This window comes from Cottoperca gobio, chromosome 5 (assembly GCF_900634415.1).
Source record: "Cottoperca gobio chromosome 5, fCotGob3.1, whole genome shotgun sequence".
In the NCBI taxonomy this organism is placed as follows: domain Eukaryota; kingdom Metazoa; phylum Chordata; class Actinopteri; order Perciformes; family Bovichtidae; genus Cottoperca; species Cottoperca gobio.
This window is the reverse complement of record NC_041359.1, coordinates 22,042,249-22,066,209: the sequence shown is the minus strand read 5'-3', so window position 1 is coordinate 22,066,209 and position 23,961 is coordinate 22,042,249. Positions and strand designations below refer to the sequence as shown.

At 39.5% G+C, this 23,961-nt stretch overlaps 3 protein-coding genes across 3 annotated transcripts; 2 read left to right on the top strand and 1 right to left on the bottom strand.

Moving 5' to 3' along the window:
• Positions 1-828: 828 nt before the first annotated feature.
• On the bottom strand, positions 829-3,685 carry bloc1s1 (biogenesis of lysosomal organelles complex-1, subunit 1). Its single transcript, XM_029431469.1, has 4 exons — positions 3,471-3,685; positions 3,257-3,329; positions 1,995-2,127; positions 829-1,246 (listed from the first exon to the last, which is right to left on the bottom strand). Exons 1-4 carry the CDS (start codon positions 3,529-3,531, stop codon positions 1,151-1,153), a joined length of 363 nt encoding a protein of 120 aa, XP_029287329.1. The 5' UTR covers positions 3,532-3,685; the 3' UTR covers positions 829-1,150.
• A 1,134-nt stretch (positions 3,686-4,819) lies between these two features.
• On the top strand, positions 4,820-19,551 carry itcha (itchy E3 ubiquitin protein ligase a). The gene is made up of 25 exons (XM_029431470.1): positions 4,820-4,934; positions 5,770-5,849; positions 6,168-6,309; positions 7,051-7,175; positions 8,121-8,252; positions 8,747-8,795; positions 8,919-9,097; positions 9,318-9,438; positions 9,640-9,753; positions 10,051-10,146; positions 10,718-10,892; positions 11,482-11,551; positions 11,836-11,920; positions 12,583-12,711; positions 13,052-13,124; positions 13,262-13,333; positions 13,438-13,526; positions 13,662-13,821; positions 14,096-14,229; positions 14,730-14,870; positions 15,183-15,303; positions 15,431-15,535; positions 16,058-16,154; positions 16,259-16,331; positions 16,723-19,551. The coding sequence occupies exons 2-25, from the start codon at positions 5,825-5,827 to the stop codon at positions 16,820-16,822; spliced, it is 2,607 nt and encodes an 868-aa protein (XP_029287330.1). The 5' UTR covers positions 4,820-4,934; positions 5,770-5,824; the 3' UTR covers positions 16,823-19,551.
• A 2,243-nt stretch (positions 19,552-21,794) lies between these two features.
• Positions 21,795-23,723, top strand: pxmp4 (peroxisomal membrane protein 4). The gene is made up of 4 exons (XM_029432174.1): positions 21,795-22,005; positions 22,275-22,337; positions 22,719-22,917; positions 23,055-23,723. Exons 1-4 carry the CDS (start codon positions 21,893-21,895, stop codon positions 23,316-23,318), a joined length of 639 nt encoding a protein of 212 aa, XP_029288034.1. The 5' UTR covers positions 21,795-21,892; the 3' UTR covers positions 23,319-23,723.
• Positions 23,724-23,961: the final 238 nt, after the last annotated feature.

Here is a 23,961-nt window from a genome sequence, read left to right as displayed (position 1 = left end):
TAAAAAAAAAAACGTTCCATATTTTTACACTATGAGCTTGAAGTAAGATTCCTTTTTCTTAACACAGAAAACAGGCATATCTATATGCCATGTGAAGTGCAAACTGAAGGATCAAGGGTGTTAACTAGTTATTGACACTGGTTTTCTATCCTAATTATACGCAGTGAATTGTAAGTGCAATTGGTTACCAAACACGCCTGCAATTATGTGAACTCAACACACACACGTGCGTCATTACATAACTTTCCTTAAAGTCACACATTCAATGGATTGTCCAATCACCCTAGCAAGGCAAATCTTTATCAATTATTGTGTGTTTAGTGCTTTACCAGTAGTTTTGTTGCAGAACTTTGTCCCCAATCCATGACCCAGAAGTCCTTTAACTACTACATATATTCCTGAGTATCAAACATTTGTTAAATTGGTATTTAACACATCTCCGAGTCTGAACTTTCAGATTTCTTTTACACTTGTTTAGATAACATTTAATCTTTTCCTGGCTACTACTGACACCGATTGTGGGTATGAACATCCTCACAAGAGGATCCCTTCATGTACATTTTTCCTTTATCCTTTTTTATATAATAATACCATACTGTATGTTTACATACACTTTAGCGCTGGATTAAATTTACCTTGAAAAACAAAAACGTGATTTTTTTTTACTTTATTAAAAATAATACTCCATCACTAAATGTTAACAAAACTTAATAAGTTGTCTGACAAAAACAGTGAAGTCATCACAGAAGCGATGACATAATTTAGGTATCAGGTGCTGAAAAGAAGCCCTCCCATAAAAATCTTTTTAGGGAGACAGGTGGCAAACAACAACAACAACAAGTACGTTTTTACATGCAACACCTTCAAAAATCCATAATGACATTTGGCTTTCCCCCCCCATGTATTCAATACCTGACCGCCAAAAATGTTTAAGTGAAGTCGCTACAAAATAGATGTTAGACCTAAGACTTTGAACATTTCTCTGAACAAAGTAACCATCAGTATCATCCCACTCAGACGAGCACGTAGACGAGCAAAGACATTGCCGCTTGCATCTTTGCTGATAGGAGTCAGCTGGGTTTTCTGTTTCATTCCAGCGTGTTTAGTTTCAGCTATAAACGTCCCATCATGAAGTTTATGAGGAAGCAGACTAAAGTTGACCTTTGTGAACGTACTCCAGAGCAGTGGCGATGGTCCTCATGTCCATCTCAATACTGCGGGCCCAATTCTCCACATCCCCAATTTCCTGTACAAAAAAAAAAAAAGAGAGAGTATAGAAACAGAATTAGTATCACCACTGTGTACACACCCCCCCCCCCCATCTGTGAGGGTGATATAAGCTGGATGATTGTAGAGGGAGTGGAAACTCATTGATGAATTGCTTTCACCACCTGTCAAATCCGCTCAGATCCCTTGAATGAAACTAATGTGCTTTTAGTAAACCTGACAGCAACTGTACGTTTTGATTAGAGCGGCCACCATTAGTGGATTTATCTATTACTCGATTGACATAAAAAATAATCCGAACTATTTGGATAATTAATACATTGGTAAAGTCATTTTTCATGCAAGAATGGCAGTAAATGCTGTTTTTAGCCTCTTAAAAGAAGGATATTTCCTGCTTTTTGGTTTCATAAGTTTTAACTGAATATCGCTCCGGACAGCAATACTTGTGATATTAACACTTAGTCATATTACTAGTATAATGTAAGAGGGTCACACATAATTGTGAGCCCACTCATATTACGTGCGACATTCAACTTAAATAAATGCGATACTGACTGCAAGTGTTACTATTTGATATATGATATAAAGGACCTCATGTCCTTTAACAGAACCCAACTTTGCAAATAGCAATACAAAGTAAGGGCACTTATTGATACGACAGCTGCAGACTTGTGAAACATAAAAGGTTGATATGGCATATAAGAAGATTACATGACAGAAAAGCTTTGTTTTTTGGATGAATTGCCTGCCGACAGAGTGTATCCTACCTTTAGGGCCTGATTAAAACCCTCCACCATACTGATCCACTGAGCAGTTTGTTTGGAGAACTGGCTCGCCTGCACTTGGAGAGTCTTCACCTCATGGTCGAGTTTACGCTGGTTTACGTACGCCTGGGCAACTCTAAATTAAAACAGGACACAACAATGAGAAGCGCTTGGTATAATTACTACATGCAAATATACCATTATGTATAAATTAGGGCTGTCAAGCAAAATAAAAATAAAATCTAATTAATTACATGTTTTGTGATTAATTAATCGAAATGAACGCACTAATTTGACAGCCCTAGTATAAATATATCCATTGGGGCATGTGAGCGTAAAATTCTATTTGAGAGTCTAAGTCATTAATCTCTGAAAACATACTGTAATATTCAAACAAGACTAAATCTTACCAAGTCACTAAAGGATTTTGGTCATAATCTTTTTCCTAAAGGAGCAGCATAACAATGGTCTTTGCATACCACTCTTGTTCTTTAAGCTTTTAACTTTCAAAATGTTAACAGTCTTAACGTACTGTTTGTAGTTGTGTCACAACCCTGCTAAGAATAGATTGCTTTATTTTTGTTGGCTCAGAAAGAGTTGTTGGTGGGTCCAGCTTGACCGAAATATGTGGTGTGAACCAGGGTATCTAAAACAATCTATACCTGTGACTTCAAGGACTTCATGTTTATGAGGCAGAAGTAGTAGCACCTTTCAAAACTACCATTACAAAGTGCTTCATCCTCAAGTAGTACATGTGCCTTATATCAGGAGGAGTACAGTACTCATCTTTATATTTCTACTGCACTACAGAGTGAAATATTGTACTTTTCACTCCACAGCATGTATTTGATAACTAGTTACTTGGTTGACTCAGATGAATAAGAACTAAATACAATCAACAAATATACTATGATTTATCAATAAAGGTTAAGTTAAGATAATACTTTATTGATTCCCAGGGGGAAATGCACAAGCTATCCAGCAGTATATAAAGTAATTCAAATTATCCCTACCTTTAACACCTGCAACATTAAAGTGATGTACACATTAATGCATCAATAGTTCATACTTCAACAATATAATATGCATGATCTGAAATGAGTAAATCTGCATAATGAGTACTTTTTTTTAGTACTTAAGTGCAAGATATGAGTACATTCTTCCCGGTACTGCCGACAACTATGTCGTGTAACAACTGGATGTCTGCTAAACCTCTGGAAACAACAAAAGAAAACAGCAGGGGGCTAGCAGCAGCATTTTCATACCCAACATTAAGGTGGTCTACCAGGGCTTCTGTCAGACAGGTGGCAGCAGAAATAGCTTCACGCCTGCGTCTCTCTGTGCAAATAAAAACATTAACACAGACAAGTAAATCAAGAGTACTATGGTGGACCTACGAGCCCTTCTGACACAACCCATTCAGCTTTGTTTTTAGCATCTGTTAGCATCTGTTAGCACGCTAGCTAGGCAGTCACGCACCCTGCTGCTCCTTCCGCTCATTTTGCTTCGCCTGGTGCTCCTTCAGCAGACGAGACAACATCTTCAGTGGTCGTTGAGACTTATTAGTGAATGTTGTTCTCCTTTTAACTAGCTGAATAACATGTTTTTCATAAATAGAGACATGGAAGATGCTATATCAGCTGACCGCTATCACGAGATCAAGCGCGAGGACTACAGGAGTGGGCGTGGCTAAGAAAATGGCGTTTCGCATGCCGCCATTGATCATCATTAATGTAATGTTATTATGTTTGTGTTATTAACTAACGCAACACACAGTGTAGGAATCAGACCAGGTGGTACAGTGAAGGTTAATACACAATTTAAAGACATGTAAGGGCTTTTTTAAATCGTTTAATAATGAACAGTTGTTTTGTTTGTCAATATAAGTTTCCTACGTCATGGCGTTTTAGCCTTCAAAATAAAAGTTTAAATAATTAAAAACTATTACTACCACTACTACTAATAATATTTACTAAACAATGAAGTCGAATAGTTGCAAAAATACAAGAGTGTTTGATAAAATCACATACAATTACACAGACATATCCAATGGGCAAGAGAGGAGTTTTAAATGGGACACATGTAGCAAGACACATTTCTTAAGGCATTAATAGTGTATGACTGAGTACAGCGGCCATACTGAACTGTTTTATTCACCATACAGTCTGGTGACACACATGCAGCCCCAAAACTGGCAATACTGTACCATTAATCACTAATGTAAGAGATACAAGAGACAATATTTTGCTCAATTTGATGAAACTATCATACACATATTATATTTAAAATTAACAAATTGAAGGAACTGGTTAGACTCTGCATTTAACTTATCCTAGTATTAGGAGCAGTGGGCAGTGTGGGGCTCTGGTGCTCAAGGACACCTCGGCAGTGCGCAGGAGGTGACCTGGTAGCTCTCAAAGTACCAGTCCACACTCCATACTTGGTCTGATTCGGGGACCAGCAACCCTTTGGTTCCTAAGCCAGCCTTACTGACTGAGCTAATGCCGCCCCAAGATAAAATATGACTAATAAAATTGATCCAGATCCACGAGACAGTTACGTCAGACTGATCCATCTTCATGAAAACAGAGCAAGCTCCATTCACTGATGAAGACCCTGTGATTTTGTTGAAAGCTCCAGAAAAAGTTAGTAGATTTTTAAATTTGGAGACTACTATTTTTAAGGCCAGCAATACTTTCATGTTTATTTTGCAATTTAAATTATAGTTATAGTATAGTAGCCTACAGTTGTGCAAAAAAAAAAAAAGAAGTCAACATTGTGGTGCTGTAGAGATTTTATTGTGAAAACGCCCACCGGAAAAGCTAGTCTTGTTCTGGCTAGCGGAACACAGGGCTGTGCTGATGGCAGGCAGCTACCTGTCAACAAGCTAGGAATAGCCGAAACTGAAGTCTGGTGGGCCTTTTATCGTCTGCTTCTTGTCAGGTAGGGTCACTTTGTATTTTACTGAATGTAAGCGAGGTGTGAGATGTGTTTGATTTCACGATCGAAGCGGCTCAAGGTGCCTGAGCGGGTTAGCATAACTAACGTTAGTTAATGCACGGTTAGCTGTAGCCTCGGTGTTCAGGACGTCGGCTAACAAAGTTGCCCCCAGGTGGTGAAACTTCTCAATTTCTCTCAGTTATTCATAAAAAAAACCATTATCATTCTAACCAATAATACATCTTAACAATCTTACAATCGACATCGTTTCCCTACAAAAGCCTAGAAGTTGTCTTGACAACACATCTCCTGCTGGCTAACCCCCCTGCTAACCTGACAGATAAAGCCATTAAGCTACAGTTGTACGTTACTACCTTCATGTTGCAGAGCACACGTAACCTCTTTGACAACTTACTGTCTCATATACTCAACATTCATATATTCATATTTATATTAGCCTATCTCCCTTGTATAGCATTGAAAGACCTTCTTCCTGTCTAAGATTAGCAGGGAAGGTTTAGTGAGACTTAAATGTAGCCAAGTTAAGGATGGGATTTTCCGTTATGGAAGGTGCACGGCAGCTTCTTGAAATAGCTAAGATTAAATTAAGTCACTGGTAACGTGCTTTTAAATGCATTTTGTATGCCTGTACACTAACATGATCTATAGGCTACATAGAGTGTGTAGAGCTGTACAATAATACAGTATACGATGAGTAACAGAGTCAGGAAATAATTAAACGAGGTTGTCTTGCAGTGGGACTATACAGGAGAAACTATGTTAAAATGTGTGCGCAGTTTATACTAAAGAGCAAATTCATCTGAAATGTTTAACCTAGGTTTCCCGGGCCCTTTCGGTGTAGCCAAACAAGGCTGCAGTGTTATGGATGCACCATGAAGGCCCAATTACAAGTCACAGGTAAGTTATCAGTTATCTTTGTAAGATTTGAGCAAGCTTGTCTATCAACACAACTTAGAAACAAATTGATAAAAGTTGTAGTGTTTAGAATTGTTTGACTTTGGTAATAGGCAGAAAAAATGCCTTCAGATCTGCCACTGACTTGTTGTGTTCTGTACAGGGAGGCTACAGGAAGTGTTGGTTTATATTTATATGCTCATGGTATTGGCAAGTTGTTGCATTTTTACCAGATGCAACTTATGATGAATTCTGCTCAAATCTACTGAAAGCTTAATTATATTTCATATCAATTTCACTTTGGTGTTTTCTGCTTTCTAGTGCTTTCAGCCAAGCTGAAGGAAAACAAAAAGAACTGGTTTGGTCCCAGCCCTTATGTTGAGGTGGTCGTGGATGGCCAGTCGAAAAGGACTGAGAAGTGCAGCAACACGCACAGTCCCAAATGGAAGCAGGCCGTCACAGTGTGAGTACGGCTGTTGTGTGTGTGTGTGTGTGTGTCATCGCAGAGAAATCAGTTTAACAAATAGCTTAGTAATGATTGGATGATGTGCGAGTTGTCTATAGAAATATTATCAATTTGAAATAAATGCAACATTGCCGTTATTAGCAAACATCTGTGTAGTGTAAACATTACACAAACTGTTTCTGGTCCAAACATACCTAACTGGGAATTTAGTGATTGTGTCAGTAAGAGTAAACTAAGTACTTTGAGGGTATATTCTAAATTAACATGATGTATCTGAATGGAAATAGGCAGGTGAGTTCACAAAGTCCATGCACCCAACACTCACTACTTTACCAAGGTTGTTGTGCCATTTGAAATAGGGCCTAGTGTGTACAAATAAGTAAGTTACCTGTAAGACTAATGACCCACCGCAGGGCTATTTTATTAGTAAAGCTCTGTAGCATTAATGATAAGAGCACTGCTTCTCAAAATCATGGATTGCACCAATTCTCAAAATGTGTCTATTTTTAGCTCCCCAAAGCCCAGAAGTCAATTCAACTGCAGGTGATGTCAAACATAGAAACCCAAACACAGGAATGTCTACTTAATGAATTAGATAACGGCAATAAAACAGATGTATCAAGAGAGGTTAAGAAGCTGATTTATTTTGCACAGCTCAATCCTTTCACTATCAATACAGATCCTTCTTAATCTTTTTCTCCGGTGTTGATTTAGTTATTTTTTAAAACTTTTCCACAGAATTGTGACTCCCGTCAGCAAGCTGATCTTTCGTGTTTGGAGCCACCAGACGCTGAAAGCAGACATCCTTTTGGGAATAGCCATACTAGAGATCAGGGAGACCCTTAAGGCCAACGACCTGAAACGTGAGTTCACACTTTTTTATTTCTCCTGTGGTAATCTTGTGTTTCCTTTTTTTATAAATAATGTAAGTCAATCAAACAACTTTGTGCTATAAATCATAACATCACAAGGCTATTGGGTAGACTTCTACTTCAAACATGGAACATCTGTGTTGTCTAAGGAGCAGAGTGTGGAGCTAATATTTGGGGGGGGTTGATTCCCACAGAATATTACGAGTGATTCAGGACAAAGATCCCACCACATGGCTTATTTATTTTCTGGATATTAAAACATTGTATCCCTTGTAATCTCACTTTCAGTATTCATTTTGTGTGCCTCTGTCTATCAGGGGCATATTATATTTGGCAGATGTTGCACACTCTGTAGACTCTGCACACTTGTGTAAGAGTGCATATCAGCCAGTGTTTGTTATGGGAATGATTTTATTGGGCTTTGATAAGCTTAACAACCAACATGCACAGCACTCACTAGGTTCTCTCTTCCCTGGAATACAGGGCTGTTTACAGCTTAATACAATGGCTCACATCAGCATGCTGAAACCATGTGACATAAAAGTCTGCCCCATTTTCTATATAGCTTCTTGCCTTTTTGATTTGACAATAATAAACATGATTCTGAAAAACCTTGCTCGGAGCCCCCCTCGAGGCTATGCTGCTTGTTACACCTCATTTGACTAAAGTGGTTTGAGCTGACGCAGTGACTGACCCTGCCAACTTTAGAGCCCCACACTCTCACTAGCAGCGCTGGAAACGGTAACCAAATACCTTGAGAATGAGACGATTATTAAATCTCAGATTATGCTTTGGGAAAAATCCATTCAGTGGCAATTTGCTTTCATTTAGTTCTGATCAATGTGGGTGTTTGGACCTGAGGTGTGATGTCAGTCCTGCAAATGATAAGCACCTGTGTAACTCTGTATTCTGTATCCCCCCCCCCCCCCTCCCCAGTATGTGAGGTGGTGCAGACACTGCAGCTGTGCTCTGACAGAGACACTCGGGATGTTATAGGCGACCTGTCAGTCTGTCTGGACGGCATGCAGGTAGACCCAGAAACCTTTGCATCGGCCGAGAGAGAACATGGTAAGGAACCACACAAAGCCACCAACCTATTAATTCAGCTCCTTTTTTCTCTCCCCTTGCCAGAGTTTTTTAGCTAGTCATCAATTGTTGTGGATATGGCTCCTGATCAGAGTTCTTTATAGAGAACTTACTTCTTACTTATCACAAATGTATAAAGATTAACGAACAGTGTGTGTCAGCTCTTCAGCAACAGGAACATGTTGTGCAGCAATGCCAAATATGTGTTTGAGGATAATTGGCCCGTTACATACTTTATTTACCAGAGTGCACGGACAAATGCATTTTTTACTTAAATACATTTGTACATTATTTAAATGTGTATATAGCCCAATATCACACATTTGTCTCAGGGGGCGTCACAATCTGTACAGCATATGACACCTTCTGTACTTAACCCCTTGTAGCGGATAAGGAAAAACACTTATCTTGATCACAACTCTTAAATAACCAGCTCAAATTATTTATTATTATTTACTTTTTCTCTGTCATTCTAGCGACTGTTTCAAATGGAAATACAAGACAAAATGGAGACACTGGCAACAGGTTCAGTAAACTTTTTATTCATTGTCCTATACATGCTGTTTTATGCAAATCAAGTTTGTGTGTTTACTTAAAATACTCCTTGCATACCTGTAAAATAACTTGAGAAAATATCTTGATCCCCAGGTCAAGCAGGGACACATCTCCCTCCAGTGACTCAGAGGAGTGGGTTATCGTACCTAACGGTCATCCAGTCAATGGCACGGGTTCTCCTTCCCTATCTCCAGGGGGCTCCAACGCCTTGCGCCCTCCCAGACCTGCCCGGCCTCCTCCTCCCACGCCTTGCAGACCTGCAGCCTCACCGAGTAGGAAAAGCTTTTAGCTACATCACAATAGCTTTTACAAATTGACATACGAGTCATTTCACATTCTCAAATACCATCGATCTTTCTTTCATATACAAAAACTGTGCGTGTGAAATGACTGCGATCAAAGCAAATGCTCCACACATTAATTTTACAGACTTAAAGATTTTCTTCTCTGCCGTCCTCCCACTCCTTCTCTCCCCCCCCCCCCCCCCCCCAGCCTCTTCTAGCAGCTCCTCCCCAAGTGAGCTGAGCGAATGTCCGGCTTCCGATGGCTCATCCCAGGCGTCAGCTGGTGGGTGTTCAAATCAGCAGAATGACTCGGGCGCAGGAACAGCAACAGCAGCAGCAGCAGGAGCAGCACCAGGAGCAGCAGCAGGAGCAGCAGCAGGAGCAGCAGCAGGAGCAGCAGCAGGAGCAGCACCAGGAGCAGCACCAGGCGCAGCACCAGGAGCAGCACCAGGAGCAGCACCAGGAGCAGCAGCAGGAGCAGCAGCAGGAGCAGCAGCAGGAGCAGCAGCGGCAGCAGGAGCAGCAGCAGGAGCAGGTTCTACCCAGACAGCAAGTGGACCCAAACCAGGGGCCTCTTCCTCAGCAGCTCCGGCCACAACAACTCCCAGAATCACACCCATCAGCAACGGCCCCTTACCACCAGGGTAAAAGCAGGGACACAACACTTGGCTCTGCACATCTCCACTGTAGCCACGGTTAACAGACATATTAGAGTGCAGAATTAGAAATATTTGCGTGTTGTTATTGTATTATGCAGCAAGGTTTTAGGTATTTTAAAGGCAGAATGAGTAGTTCATGAAAATAAACGATGTATAGACTCATCCAATGCCTACTCATTCTGCCTGGTTTTCTAGTGACAGAATCAGTTTGATCTGCAGTTGTCCTCCATCCGAATCCTGTTTTCCTGTTCTTTGTCTTTGCTCACTCGCCTGTCTCTGCAGGTGGGAGCAAAGGGCGGACCAGAACGGACGGCTTTACTATGTGGATCACATTGAGAAAAGGACAACCTGGGAGAGGCCTGATCCTCTGCCTTCAGGGTACCAACACACTTCATTCATATTGTACACTATGAATACTAACATGACTCTTGCTCTCCTCTGTTGGACTGTGCAATCATAAAGCATTAAACAAAACAAAAAGGATGTCAGATTAGAACAGACATTTTCTTTCTGATGCACACTTAAAGGCTACAAAACAAATAACCAATGTACTGGTACATTTCGTGCTATGCTTTTCTTACACTTATATACATATATTGTAGATGAGTTTGTAAATCAGTTTCATAAATCTGATTTATGCACACCCAACTACTCTGTGCGCAGTTTCTGTTTTTGTATCATGTGCTGATAAGCGATATGACTCTTCCACCCCTCCCCTCTCACACTGTCTTTTAAAAATGTATGAACACAGATATACATTTGTTCTCCCTCACTGCTTGCACTCTGTATGACGATTGAACCTTCTTTGCATAAAGAATAAATACTCCAAAGACGAGTTTATTCCTCAAGAATCTTCATATCGGTGTTATAGGACTTAATTCAAACATTAATCATTCAACTCAGCACTGCCTCTCTTTTTTTTTTTTTTTTTTCCTCCCTTTTCCTGTAGGTGGGAGCGCCGGGTGGACCCGATGGGTAGGGTGTACTATGTCGACCACATAACCCGGACTACTACGTGGCAACGCCCCACGCAGGAGTCGGTGCGAAACTATGAAGAGTGGCAGCACCAGCGCAGCCAGCTGCAGGGAGCCATGCAGCAGTTTAACCAGAGGTTCATTTATGGGGTGAGAGCAGTCACTGTATTAGTTACTGGAGGAGTTGCATTCACTTCACACGAAGCACAGTTTGAACATTCATGTCTAGATCCCATCTCGATGATTTATGACCTCTGGAAATACTCTGCTTTTGAATTGTGTCAGGTACGGTTTTCCCCCTAAGAAGTTCACTTACCTTGTTAATAAATCATGTTTGCACGTGTTGAACGGAGATCTGCGGCGAGCACAGAGAAACTTTCCACCTTCACCAGACGGGGATCTGTGAAAACTGAATTTCAGTGTCAAACTCTGCACATGCATCGCTCTGCAAAGGGAAGCTCAAACATCCAAATGAAGTAACAATAACTAACATGTAAAACACTGTATATGATTATAATACAGTAACGTTTTGGGTTCTCTCGCGTCACACTTGGACTAACAATGGCTCGCTGTGGCTAGCATGTTTTAAGTCCCATGATGGAGGAACTTCAAAATGTTAACAGAGAGGGTTCATGATACATTTGAACTCTACTACTGTTCTGTGTTTCTTAACAACCTTTTTAAAATGTAATGTTCTTTACACTTTATCAACATGTGTCCCTTTCTCTCTCTGGCTCAGCTCCAAGACCAGTTGGCAGCTACGGCCAACAAAGAGTTTGACCCGCTGGGACCTCTGCCACATGGTTGGGGTAAATATCTATAAGCATTGGACATTTATTTCTGCTGTAGTTACTGAAATGACTGATTTGTAGAAATGCACAGCAGTGATTTGATACTGCATTATATATATATATATTTATTTATTTATTTATTTATTTATATATGTTTATTTTTTATATATTTTTTTATTTATATATATATGTTTATTTTTTATATATTTTTTTATTTATTTATATATGTTTATTTTTTTATTTATATTTATTTATATTTTTTTATTTATATATATATTTAAACATGTTTTGTTTCATGTCAGAGAAGAGAACCGACACCAACGGCAGAGTGTATTTTGTTCATCACCCGACTCGGGCGACACAGTGGGAGGACCCCAGGACACAAGGGTGAGTGTATATCTGTGTGTTGTGTATCCTGATACTGTCTTACCTTTTTGTTTTATTATACTGACTATAAATATTTCTGCTTAACTTAGTTGTAGTTTTGTTTTATTGCCTGTAGGAGGCGCTAATGTGTCAGCCACTTGCTCGGCTCCAGTATTTCTAAAACACGGCACATCGGTCCTAAACAATGGAGTGACACATCAGCGATCCATCTTTTAGGTTTAGTCATCTGTTAAGAACTGTTGTAGCCTAAACTCTAAGGAGTTACCAGCAGGTAGGGCAAAACAAATGTGTCCACAAGGGAAAGAGCGTCTGACTAAACACTGTGCTGTGTCGCTAGTTAATGACTGTGACACAGTTTGGAGGAAGCCCTGCTATTTCTATTTAAGGGCATGTTTTGTAACACTTCCTGTTTCATATTCCGCTCTGATATAAATCTATTCACCCTTTCAATTAAGTTAAGATGACCATTTTAATATGCACACATGTAGCATATGTCGTATATGATATTGTGTTTAGACGTGGACATAAATTATTAATGCTCCGGTTTGTGTATCTTGGTCATTAGTGCGCATTTTCTTTTTGTAATTTGTTTATCGCAATTTAGTGTTTTATTTCTCCAATCGTGTGTCTGATGTCTGTTCTTGTGTATTTGTGTTGTTCAGGCTGCTGAACGACAAGCCCCTGCCAGAGGGCTGGGAGATGAGGTTCACTGTGGATGGTATTCCCTACTTTGTGGACCACAACAGGCGAACCACAACCTACATTGACCCTCGCACGGGGAAATCCTCCCTGTAAGTTCTAATGTTGCCGTTAACGTGCTCAAGTTGAATACACACCTCTTACCGGAGGAGCTACATAAGAATATATGCATTTCAATCAGTTATATCACGTTGGATGATCCTCCATTAAGATAATAATGATTTTTAGAGCATCCCTAAAACCGCTTACACAGTGGCAGTATTTCACATTCAAGTCATGGATGTGAATAAACAGTGTGACACACACACACACACACACACACACACACACACACACACACACACACACACACACACACACACACACACACACACACACATGTGCAAACAATAACTAAATATGCTTGTTGAACTTGTCTGGTCTTTTCCACAGGGAGAATGGGCCACAGATAACGTATGTCAGAGACTTCAAAGCCAAAGTGCAATACTTCAGGTTCTGGTGTCAGGTATGTGCCGCTCCACAGGTGTTGCAATGCTTTATCTCACATCTTTCTGTATCTTAATGCTACTCCTTTTCTGGGCACTCATGTCGAAAAAATGTAAAAATCCCCCCCCCCCCCCCCCCCCTCTCTCTCTCTTTCAGCAATTGTCGATGCCTCAGCACATTAAGATTAACGTCTCGCGGAAAACCTTGTTTGAGGATTCCTTTCAACAGGTAATCCTTTTTTTTGTTCTCTGATTAACATTATAGTCTTGTTAATGTTTGAGGTGTGTGTGTGTGTGTGTGTGTATGTAACTGTTCTTTGTCTACATCCGAAGATCATGAGCTTCCACCCTCAAGATCTGAGGCGGAGACTGTGGATCATTTTCCCTGGAGAGGAAGGCTTGGATTATGGAGGTGTGGCCAGGTAATGTCAAGAGAATTATGTGTATTAGTACAGTTGCGTGCGTGTAGTGGGTGACTCTTAATCAAGGTGTGCTATGTTTTCATTTGTAGCTTTTCTGACACCAACCAGTATAACCACTTCCACTTTGTTTTCCAGGGAATGGTTTTTCTTGCTCTCTCATGAAGTGCTGAACCCCATGTACTGTTTGTTCGAGTATGCTGGCAAGGACAACTACTGCCTCCAGATTAACCCCGCCTCCTACATCAACCCTGATCACCTGAAGTACTTCAAGTTCATAGGACGCTTCATTGCCATGGTACCTGCATGTCATTTGTCAACACAATTACTTTAGTCTGCAATAAGTATTTGAACGTGACAATGTCATTTCTGGCCGATGAATCACGTTTGTGCGGCCAAACGAGGATGATGCAGTATTGTTAACAATCGTCTTTTTACATTGTATTCTTATGATCAGGTCTCAAGTGTGAGATTTAAATGATTAGATCGTATTATTAGATTTTCTTTTCTGTATTGTATCCGGCTACTTTTTTTTATTTTTAATACATTTGTCCTGCATTGTTCATTTCTAGGCCTTGTTCCATGGCAAATTCATCGACACGGGTTTCTCCCTGCCCTTCTACAAGCGCATGCTGAACAAACCTCTGGCTCTCAAAGACCTGGAGTCCATAGATCCAGAGTTTTACAACTCACTCATCTGGATCAAGTAGGTCTGAGTTCATATGCAACTTGGTTGGTGGGTAGCTGATGGACATGTAGAGAATGTGGCGATAGTAGAGAGGGTTTGCATGAGTGGATGGACTGGCTGGCATGTTTATGTCACTTTAAAATGGCATGGTGGTCATTAACTGCCGTGTAACTCTAAACTGTTGTCATAGAAAGACTCTTTATTGTATGGGAACATCATATTATTTACAAATGAGAGGAATTTCTTTCCCACTTACCACAAATCCATCATATTTGGGTTCATACCGATAAAGTCTGAGCACCTGTACTCCTGCCACACCTGTGGAGCATGGGTTCTGTGGTGGTTTCACCAGGAGGTTGCCAGACTATCCGTCCGCATCGGACTATTTTGCTGGCCAAGAAATAGTCTGGCACCCACGGCAAATTCTCATTTTTCCACCAGAAGATGTAACATAGTTGGAGGTACTGGTAGGTGGATTTTGGTATTGTTAATAATGATAATGGCTCTCTGTCCTCCAGGGATAATAACATAGAGGAGTGTGAACTGGAGATGTTCTTCTCCGTTGACAAGGAGATCCTGGGCGAGGTCACCACCCATGAGCTGAAACCAGATGGAGGGAACGTCCAAGTAACTGAGGAAAATAAGGAGGAGTACATCAGGTACACCTCTGCTGCTCATCATCCATCATCTACCACATTTACATTCAAAAATAATAACCCTATATCATTGCGCTGGTCGGCGCCAGTGTTTGGCCCAACAATGACGAAAACAAGACACTTTGTAGGTGTTAATAATATTTTATATATATATAAACAATAAAAACAGTTTTTTACTTGAAACACCTAAATATGATTTAATGGGAACTTTTAAAGTACATTACTACTTAAACATTTTTAAATGAGGTGTTACACTTGATCACTTGAACACTTCAGTTTGTTTGATTTGGTTAATCTTCACATTTCTGTGCGCAGGCTGGTGGCAGAGTGGAGGCTGTCCAGAGGTGTGGAGGAACAGACTCAAGCTTTCTTTGAGGGCTTCAATGAAGTTTTGCCGCAGCAGTACCTTCAATACTTTGATGCTAAGGAGTTAGAGGTGCTGAAACCTATTCTCTACAACCTTTACCAAAGCGGAAAAGTTTGATGTTTGGGGCGTAGTGTCGTTTGTGCGGAGAAAAGTCCTCCAAATTGAGTGTGTTGTCTTCCTTCCTTCTTGCCTGCAGGTGATGCTGTGTGGGATGCAGGAGATAGACTTGGTGGACTGGCAGAGAAACTCAATCTACAGGCATTATGCACGAAGCAGCAAACAGATCCTCTGGTTCTGGCAGGTTGGTACATGCAGCTGCACACTCGGACTGCACTGATCAGTCAAACTGAAAGATAAAAGCACCGCTTTCTATTCATCCCTTCTCACTTTGCTCTCTTCTTACTAAAGTATAATAACAGTAGTAGTAGTAGTTGTTGTCCTTGAAGTCAGTAAGAAAAAGTATATATTTAAAAAATAAAGTATTTCATGCTGGATTTGGATGAAGTGGTGTTAACACAGGATTATCTACGGTATCAAAAAAACATCTGCAAAGGACTTTAAATAACAAAGATTTATGACATTTCATGGATTTCACTGTAATGAACATAAACGTTGTATGTGTACTAAGTAAATTCTACATTTTTATCAATTTTCTTTTTACTGTTTAGTCTTAAAACTTTGATTTATGCAATTTTCTATTTTTTCTTAAGTAAGACAATTGATATTTAATATGGAAGGTATCTTCTTCAGCCATGTTTGGCATCTAACTTTGTCTTAAAGTCTTTCTTTATAAACGATAAACTCGACTATGATCTGTTGACAGTTTGTGAAGGAGATGGACAACGAGAAGAGGATGAGACTGCTGCAGTTTGTCACAGGAACCTGTCGCCTTCCTGTGGGTGGTTTCGCTGACCTGATGGGTATGCACACATACACACTCACACACACACTCGCAACACTTTATATATCAGAATTGACTTTTTGGTTTCATTTGTATTTATGCTTGTTGTTGTTATTATTATAGGAAGCAACGGCCCTCAAAAGTTCTGCATTGAGAAAGTGGGCAAGGAGAACTGGCTTCCACGAAGCCACACATGGTTAGTCCAGTTATTCTACTTCTGCTCCTCAGGCTTCAGGTATGTGACCAGATGTCCAAACTAATGCAGGATTAACACTTTATGACCAAACCCTCTTAGTCACTTCTGGTTCAACCTGCCTTCCTTTTATGGTCAGGCTTTAATTTGGCATTTGAAGATAAATCATATTCTCTGAGAACGTTTTGTGGTTGTACCCTGAGTAATGCAGTTTACACTGTGTTTATTTAGCCGACGCTCTTACGCAGCCTCGTGTGATATTAGATCACTTTTTATTTTATCAGCAGTTAAGCATAATGATTTGAATGGGGGGGGGAAAAGTTGGAGATTAAATCCTACATATTTCTTCGAGTCATCTAGTTTCTGTCTCCCCCTTTTTTTTTGTTTAATGTAGCTTTAATCGTCTGGACCTCCCTCCTTACAAGAGCTATGAGCAGCTGAAGGAGAAGCTCATGTTCGCCATAGAGGAGACGGAAGGCTTTGGGCAGGAGTAATGCAACAAGAGGCCCGAGCTGCAGGATGGGATGGAGGAGTGTGGGCTTGGAGGAGCCATATCCCTTTCAGACGAGCACTTTTCCACAGATTCTCCTCGCAGCCAGGAGCTGCTTAAAAAAAACAACAACTGGTGATGGATGTACAAATCTTTATTTTCTATCATATACAGTAACAACTGTAGGCTGTTTCGTCACACATTCATTTGTCCCACGAGAGACTTGTGAATACTCCTCACTCCGTTTCACTTCTCACCTGGTCGGTTCCACCCTGATGCAGCTGATCTCACTTCGCCCTGGTCAGCCCACTATTAGGCGGCGATGGAGGCAGGAGAGACGCCTTTCTCACCCCGTCATGTCTGCACTCGCTGGACGTTGCGAAAGTACAGTTTCTACACGTACATCCATGTAATTGTGCAGCAGTAACTTCTTAAGAGACGCCGTGTCGGGGCTATGCACTAGAATGACTCATTTTAGAGAAAAGAACCATATTGGTGCATTTTGACCTAAAATAAAAAGGTCCATATCTAAAAGTAACATCAGAAGGCACATGTATGGTTTTGGGTCTTTCGGACTCAGCTTTTTATTTTTCTTTAGTTGAAAGCCTGTATGTATGAATGAATGGATGATTTTTTTTTTTTTTTAACAGCCGTAGCACATACGCAGTTTCTTTAACAACTTTGATAAATATGATCATGCTAATTGTAGTAATAATTTCCTCCTTATTTTTGACAGGTTGATTTCTTAACTTTATAACGAGTTGGAACTTTGAACTAGTTTGCACATAGCTATGTGAGCAGCGAGGTGGTTGTGATTGTTCTTAAGAGAGGTTGTATTTTTATGTGCAATAGTTTTGTAGAAAACAAAAACAAACAATTTTGCCAATAATAGAGCCAAACAGTGATTTGTTTGATCATTTTATAACACTTTGGTAAGTTTCAACATGTACTCTTGATTTAAATTCTTAATATGAACTAGAGCACATTTGCATATTTGCAAGTGTATATGGTGAAACTGGTTTGGTTGTGATTTGATTAGAAAAGTTTGCCTTCCCAAAATGATCTGCGCTGTCTAATATCAGCCCGTTTGACGATGAATGGTCACCGTCTTTACCATTTCAGGAAGAGCGAAGTCTTTTCTTGATGATTATGAGCTGTTACTAATGAAGTGGGAGCTTTAGGGTGTGTTTTGTAATGCAGAACAATGATTTGTTGAACCTATTCCCACTGAAAGGTAGCCAATTCGCTGGTAGATGTCCAGACTTAAGTATTATCGGAGTTATATAATGAAGATAGTGAATCCTAACTGTTTAACGTGTGTAGGTGACTAATGCAGTTTATGTACATATACTTACAATCTAGAAAAATGTGTTTTTAATATCTTAATACATTTAGTTCACCCAAGCAGTGGACCCCTTTTGAGTTGCAGGCATAAGTTGATAATTAAGATTTGTATTAATGTAAAATAAGTGGCCCTAGTTTTATAGGGTGATAGGTATTCAGATTTGTACAGTAGTATATCGGCGTATTTCATGTCTTTTCCAAAAATAGCTCCGCTAACGTCAAACTTAAAGTTTCTTTTTAGTATCAGGTAGAGTATCACTTTAAGAAAACGACTATGGAAACGATCTACCAAAGGATGTTATTTAATTATTTTCTTTGTTAACCATTTGACTTTAAAGTCTAGTCACCAAGTGTGATCGGTTTTTAACATCCCCCCCCAAATGATTACACGTTTCACATCAGTTGTCACCATTGAGTTGTTAGTTGGCCTTTATATTAGTGGGTAACACTGTGAGGTTTAAAAAGGTAGCGCCGCTACTTCAATCTTAAATACAAAATTTCAATCTGTAAAGTGATATTTTGTATCGACTTTTAACTGTCCGTGTGCGTGTGTGTGTGTGTGTGTGTGTGTGTGTGCGTGTGCGTGTGTGTGTGTGAGAAATCTTGATTACAGTTTCAGCAAGTTCCCAGTAAAGTGTAATAGTAAATTTCCACATGTTGTGTATGAACCATGTTGCCGTTTCATAATGTCAATGCTGTTACTACAGAACAAGATGCTGGTTGTCCTAAGCGCTCCCTCACTGACAGATGTTTCTGCTCCCTTTATTCTTATTTGTCTCAAATGTTTCACATTATCTCACATTTTTACCCCTTACTGGCCGTAATAAACACACGCATAGACCTACAAAACTACTACAGTTGTGCAGACGTGAAGAGATTATTGTGCAAAAAAAAAAAAAACAGAAAAAGGAAAAAAAAAAAAGGTTTGTGATCAAAAATGTTTACTGTTGAATATTTTAACAGATGACAACTAAATAATATAGCACCTTGACACTCCAAACTGGTTGAATTAACCACTTCACTGTTTAATCACTGCTGTGTTCCAGATCATGGAGCAGTTCAATGTATAGAAATATGCAAAATAGTGTTTGTAGTTGTGCTGATTGCATTGTAAATCATGTTGATAGTGTAATCACTGTTTTTTGAAGCTCTAACTTTTTTTGATAAGTGGAAGTCAATGAATACTATTTATTTGGAAGATGGGTTTCATGTAACAATGGACTGGATTGATTGACAAAAAAACAACAGTAATAAAATGATTTAAACACTGGGCTCCTGCATGACACTTGTGAAGTGTTCATTATTATCACAGCAACATTTTTCTCTACAATATCCTACACGATTTATTCTAAGTCAATTGTTTTTTATATTAAACGCAAAGGGATGTTCTGAATGAGTGTTTTTACTTTTGATATTTTACAATAGAAATGTAATGACTTTATGGTATAAATGTACTTTTTACTTGACTACATTTGTCTCACAGGTTTAATACGTGTTTATGATGTTATAGAATATGATGCATTACTGTAGATAAAACTACCCACTACCTAACTACTACTTTTACCAGCTGCAACATTAAAAGTAATGTACACTTTAATACATCACTAAATATAATTATTATTCAGAAATAATGGGTAGTTTTACTTATGGTGCTTTCAGTATATTCTGATGTTTTGCTCATACTCAAGTACTGTTACTTAGTTTTTTACGATTGCTAAAAACACATTTCTTGAAACCTTTAAACACAAAACTCAAGCTACATTCACAAAACCAGACTCCTCTGGCACAAATCAAACAATGCTTTCACATCATGCACTTTTCCAGTCAAAATAGAACAACCTATAGGGCATTCATTAGACACAACATAAACAAATTAAAACACTGCCTCCAGTGCATGTAGTTTGATTTAGTTTGATTGTAAATGAACACATTTTTGCAAAACTAAACAAAAGTACAATTATCCCAACTTATACAAATAACAAAGAAAACTTCATACGTACATGTAAAGCACATAACAGGTACATGTAAAGCACATTGCACATTACAGGTACATGTAAAGCACATTACAGGTAAATGAAAAGCACATTACAGGTACATGTAAAGCACATTACAGGTACATGTAAAGCACATTACAGGTAAATGTAAAGCACATTACAGGTACATGTAAAGCACATCACAGGTAAATGAAAAGCACATTACAGGTAAATGTAAAGCACATTACAGGTACATGTAAAGCACATTACAGGTAAATGAAAAGCACATTACAGGTAAATGTAAAGCACATTGCAGGTACATGTAAAGCACATTACAGGTACATGTAAAGCACATTACAGGTACATGTAAAGCACATTACAGGTAAATGAAAAGCACATTACAGGTAAATGTAAAGCACATTGCAGGTAAATGAAAAGCACATTACAGGTAAATGTAAAGCACATTGCAGGTAAATGTAAAGCACATTACAAAACCAACTGCAAAAAACGTCAACATACGATTCATTCTGCCTCAGCAGCATCACACCTTTGTGCTGGGACCGGCCAGAGGACTTCATCTACATCACACGCAGTGTTTTCTCTTGCTAAGCAACGGGGGGAAATGCCATCGCCTATAGGAGGTTTAAACTGGTGTAGGGGGTCCGGTCACAGACCCTCCAGCGCCACGCAGAAAATAACTCCTCTATTGGGTTGAGGAATGGGCTGTATGGTAGTAGGCAAACATTTATGAAGCGCTGGTTGATGTTGAACCATTCACGTATGCAGACTGCACGGTGAAAGCTGACATTGTCCCAAACCACAACATAAACAGGACGCCCGGCCTGATGAGGAACCTGCTGCTCACGATCAATCAGAAAATCCCGAAGACCACCAGATATGTGAGAAGATGCTCGGTGTTGTAAGGCCCCAGGGTTGCATGATGGTGGAGAACCCCCCAATTACTTATGGCCGCACAAAGGGTGACTTGCCACCACGCTGGCCAGGGACTTCCACAATGGCCCATTGGCCAATTATGTTCCTGCCTCTCCTTCTCCTCTTCGTCAGATTGAACCCTGCTTCATCTACAAAAATGTATTCATGGGCTCTTTCCATATAATCAAATTCAAACAATCTCTAACTGTACCTGTTGTCTTCTCTGAATGCTCTTACGATGGTGGCCACAGAGAACCTGCTCTTTGTCCTGCTTCCCTCATCAAGCCATGAACAAGAACATGGTCTGTGACCGTTGCCTGGATTGCATCTGAAATGATGGTTCTGGTTCTTCCTCGACCTTGATATCTTCCTCTTGGCCCATCACCTCTTACTTGTACTCTTCCTCCTCTGCCTCTCAAAATGTTTTTATCCATTGTTAAATTGGTTGATCACATCATTGGAAACAAGTGTGTACAATTTTGAGTCTTTGTGTTTAAACGATGACAACTGTGTTGTAGTTGTGTTCAACTTTTGCACCACTGCATACACAGCTATGCTGTCCCATCTAGCCTACATTATTAATACAGAGAATGCAGGAACGCTTTTATTATAGTTAAATATTATAGAATATTATTTGTTCATTCACAAAAAGCGGTACACACTTAAATCGCACGAGTTCACCGAGTTTACGTACATAGGAACCTAAATTTTAATGCTGCACTTCGGCGACCTTTCGCTGTGACACATCATTCTGGAATGTGAGTGCAACATGATTGTATGTCCTCTCGGCTCTGTCGAGAGCAAACGGTCTATAAGCGAAAGTCATGGCAGGTCCTGATCTGATAAACACTATTTTGTATACCGTCAATAATCTACTTCACCAAGAGAAGTACAAAGCGGCATTAGCGGTGTTGAAAGGATTCAGAAACGGCGCCGTGTGAGTGAAAAACATTCAATAAACTAGTTAAACTTCCTTAACGTTAGTTTACTTATTTACCAGATAGCTAGTAGCTAACATGTCTTATCAACTGTAGAAGTACAGTGGTGGCTAGCTTTAGCTGGCTGGAGCCACAGTGGTAACTTAAGGAAACAAATGGTAATAGCTGCAGGTTTTATTGACTATACTCAAAACATTGGAGATGTTTTGTAGCCAGTCGTGTTTTGCAGACAGCATTGACATTGTTGTGTGTCCTTTCTTCTTTTCAGATATGGAGCCAAAATCAGAGCACCACATGCTCTAGTAATGACATTTCTATTCAGAAGTGGCAGGTAAGGATTGAGCTTTAATTACATTTGTATAAAAACAGGACTATTGCTATTACAATGCTCCCCACTAGACATGGGACGATATGAACATTTCCTTCACTATATTATCCTGATAATCATCCACATATGCTTCAAACTCTTTAAATGGCACGCAAATATACTGGAATCCCTTTACCTTACATTTAGTTAAGAAACAATATTTTTATTGCATTACAGAAACACATTTAGTGCACAACAGGCTCTATATTTCAATAGCGAGCTAGACATCTTTTTCAAGTCACTCGTGAGGCTATTCACAATTATCCAGATAATAAAAGTCCTTCACGATTTACTCATTTGAGGGTTTCTCCTATATCCTATTTTGTCCCCTCTTCTCTCTGATAGTTTGAAGGACAAGCTCAAAGCCATTTTGAAGGCCACGTACACCCACTCTCGCAACCTGGCATGCTTTGTGTTTACATACAAAGGACTGCAGGCCTTGCAGGAGAAGTGCCAGGGAAAGAGTTTGCAATCTCACTCCTTTCTGGCTGCCTGTGTTGGAGGATGGTTGGTGTTTGGAAATAACAACAACATCAACAGCCAGGTATGATACGACCGTAGACCAAAATGTCCTTATAGTCACATTTGCTCTTTCCTTGATCCTATTTGTTCATTAACAAGCACATAATCATTAACTCAAGACTAATTGCTCAAGTAAATGTGTTCTTTGCTCTTCTCTAGATCAACATGTACTTGCTGTCCAGGATCTTGTTCGCCCTGTCTCGGCTGGCTGTAGAGAAAGGATTTATCCCCCAGCCTAAACACGACCCTTTCCCAGTCTTCGCCACGCTGGTGTGGGGCGTCGTCTTGTGGCTGTTTGAATATTACCCTCACACCCTCCAGCCCTCACTGCAGTCCTCAATGAACTACCTGTACCACGACAGCAATGTGTGGCATGACATAACAGACTTCCTTGTTTATAATAAGCCAAGGACTGCTGCTTAGAATCTTTTTTATTTTTTAGTATGGAGCAGCTCTCTACAATACATGAATTGCATTCTTATTTTTTTATAATTATTAATACTTCAAATATTATTGAATGTTGCCTTTTTTTTAAAAATGAAGCTAGATTATAGTGTGATCTGTAGGATTTGTATTAATGTTTGTTTTATTGATATATATGTATATCTTGTGTGTCAACTTGCACAACATTTCCAGCGAAAGACAGCAGTATATTTGCACACTGTTATTATTATTAGACACAATCTGCTTTAAATAGCATTATCTGTATCTACCTAGTATGATTGATTTTCTGTCCATATTTTTGGGTGATTGTCTGATTGTAATGTCACTTAATTCAGCTGCTACAGAATAAAAAACAAAAAGGTTTTTTAACACAAAACAGGCTGAACTGCTGCTTTTACACAGATATACACAAATGTTAATATCAGCAATATTAAGTGATTTGGTCTGAAGTAAAACCAATTCTTCTATATAACACTAAATTATTAAAAACTAAAATAATTACTTGTATTAAAAAAATTACAGCTGTTAATTTACAATATGGTCCAGTGTGTAAACAACGGTTAGGTAACCTTATTTCTTAAAATGTATACTTCGACTTCTTAATTTAGTTTTACTAGTTTAA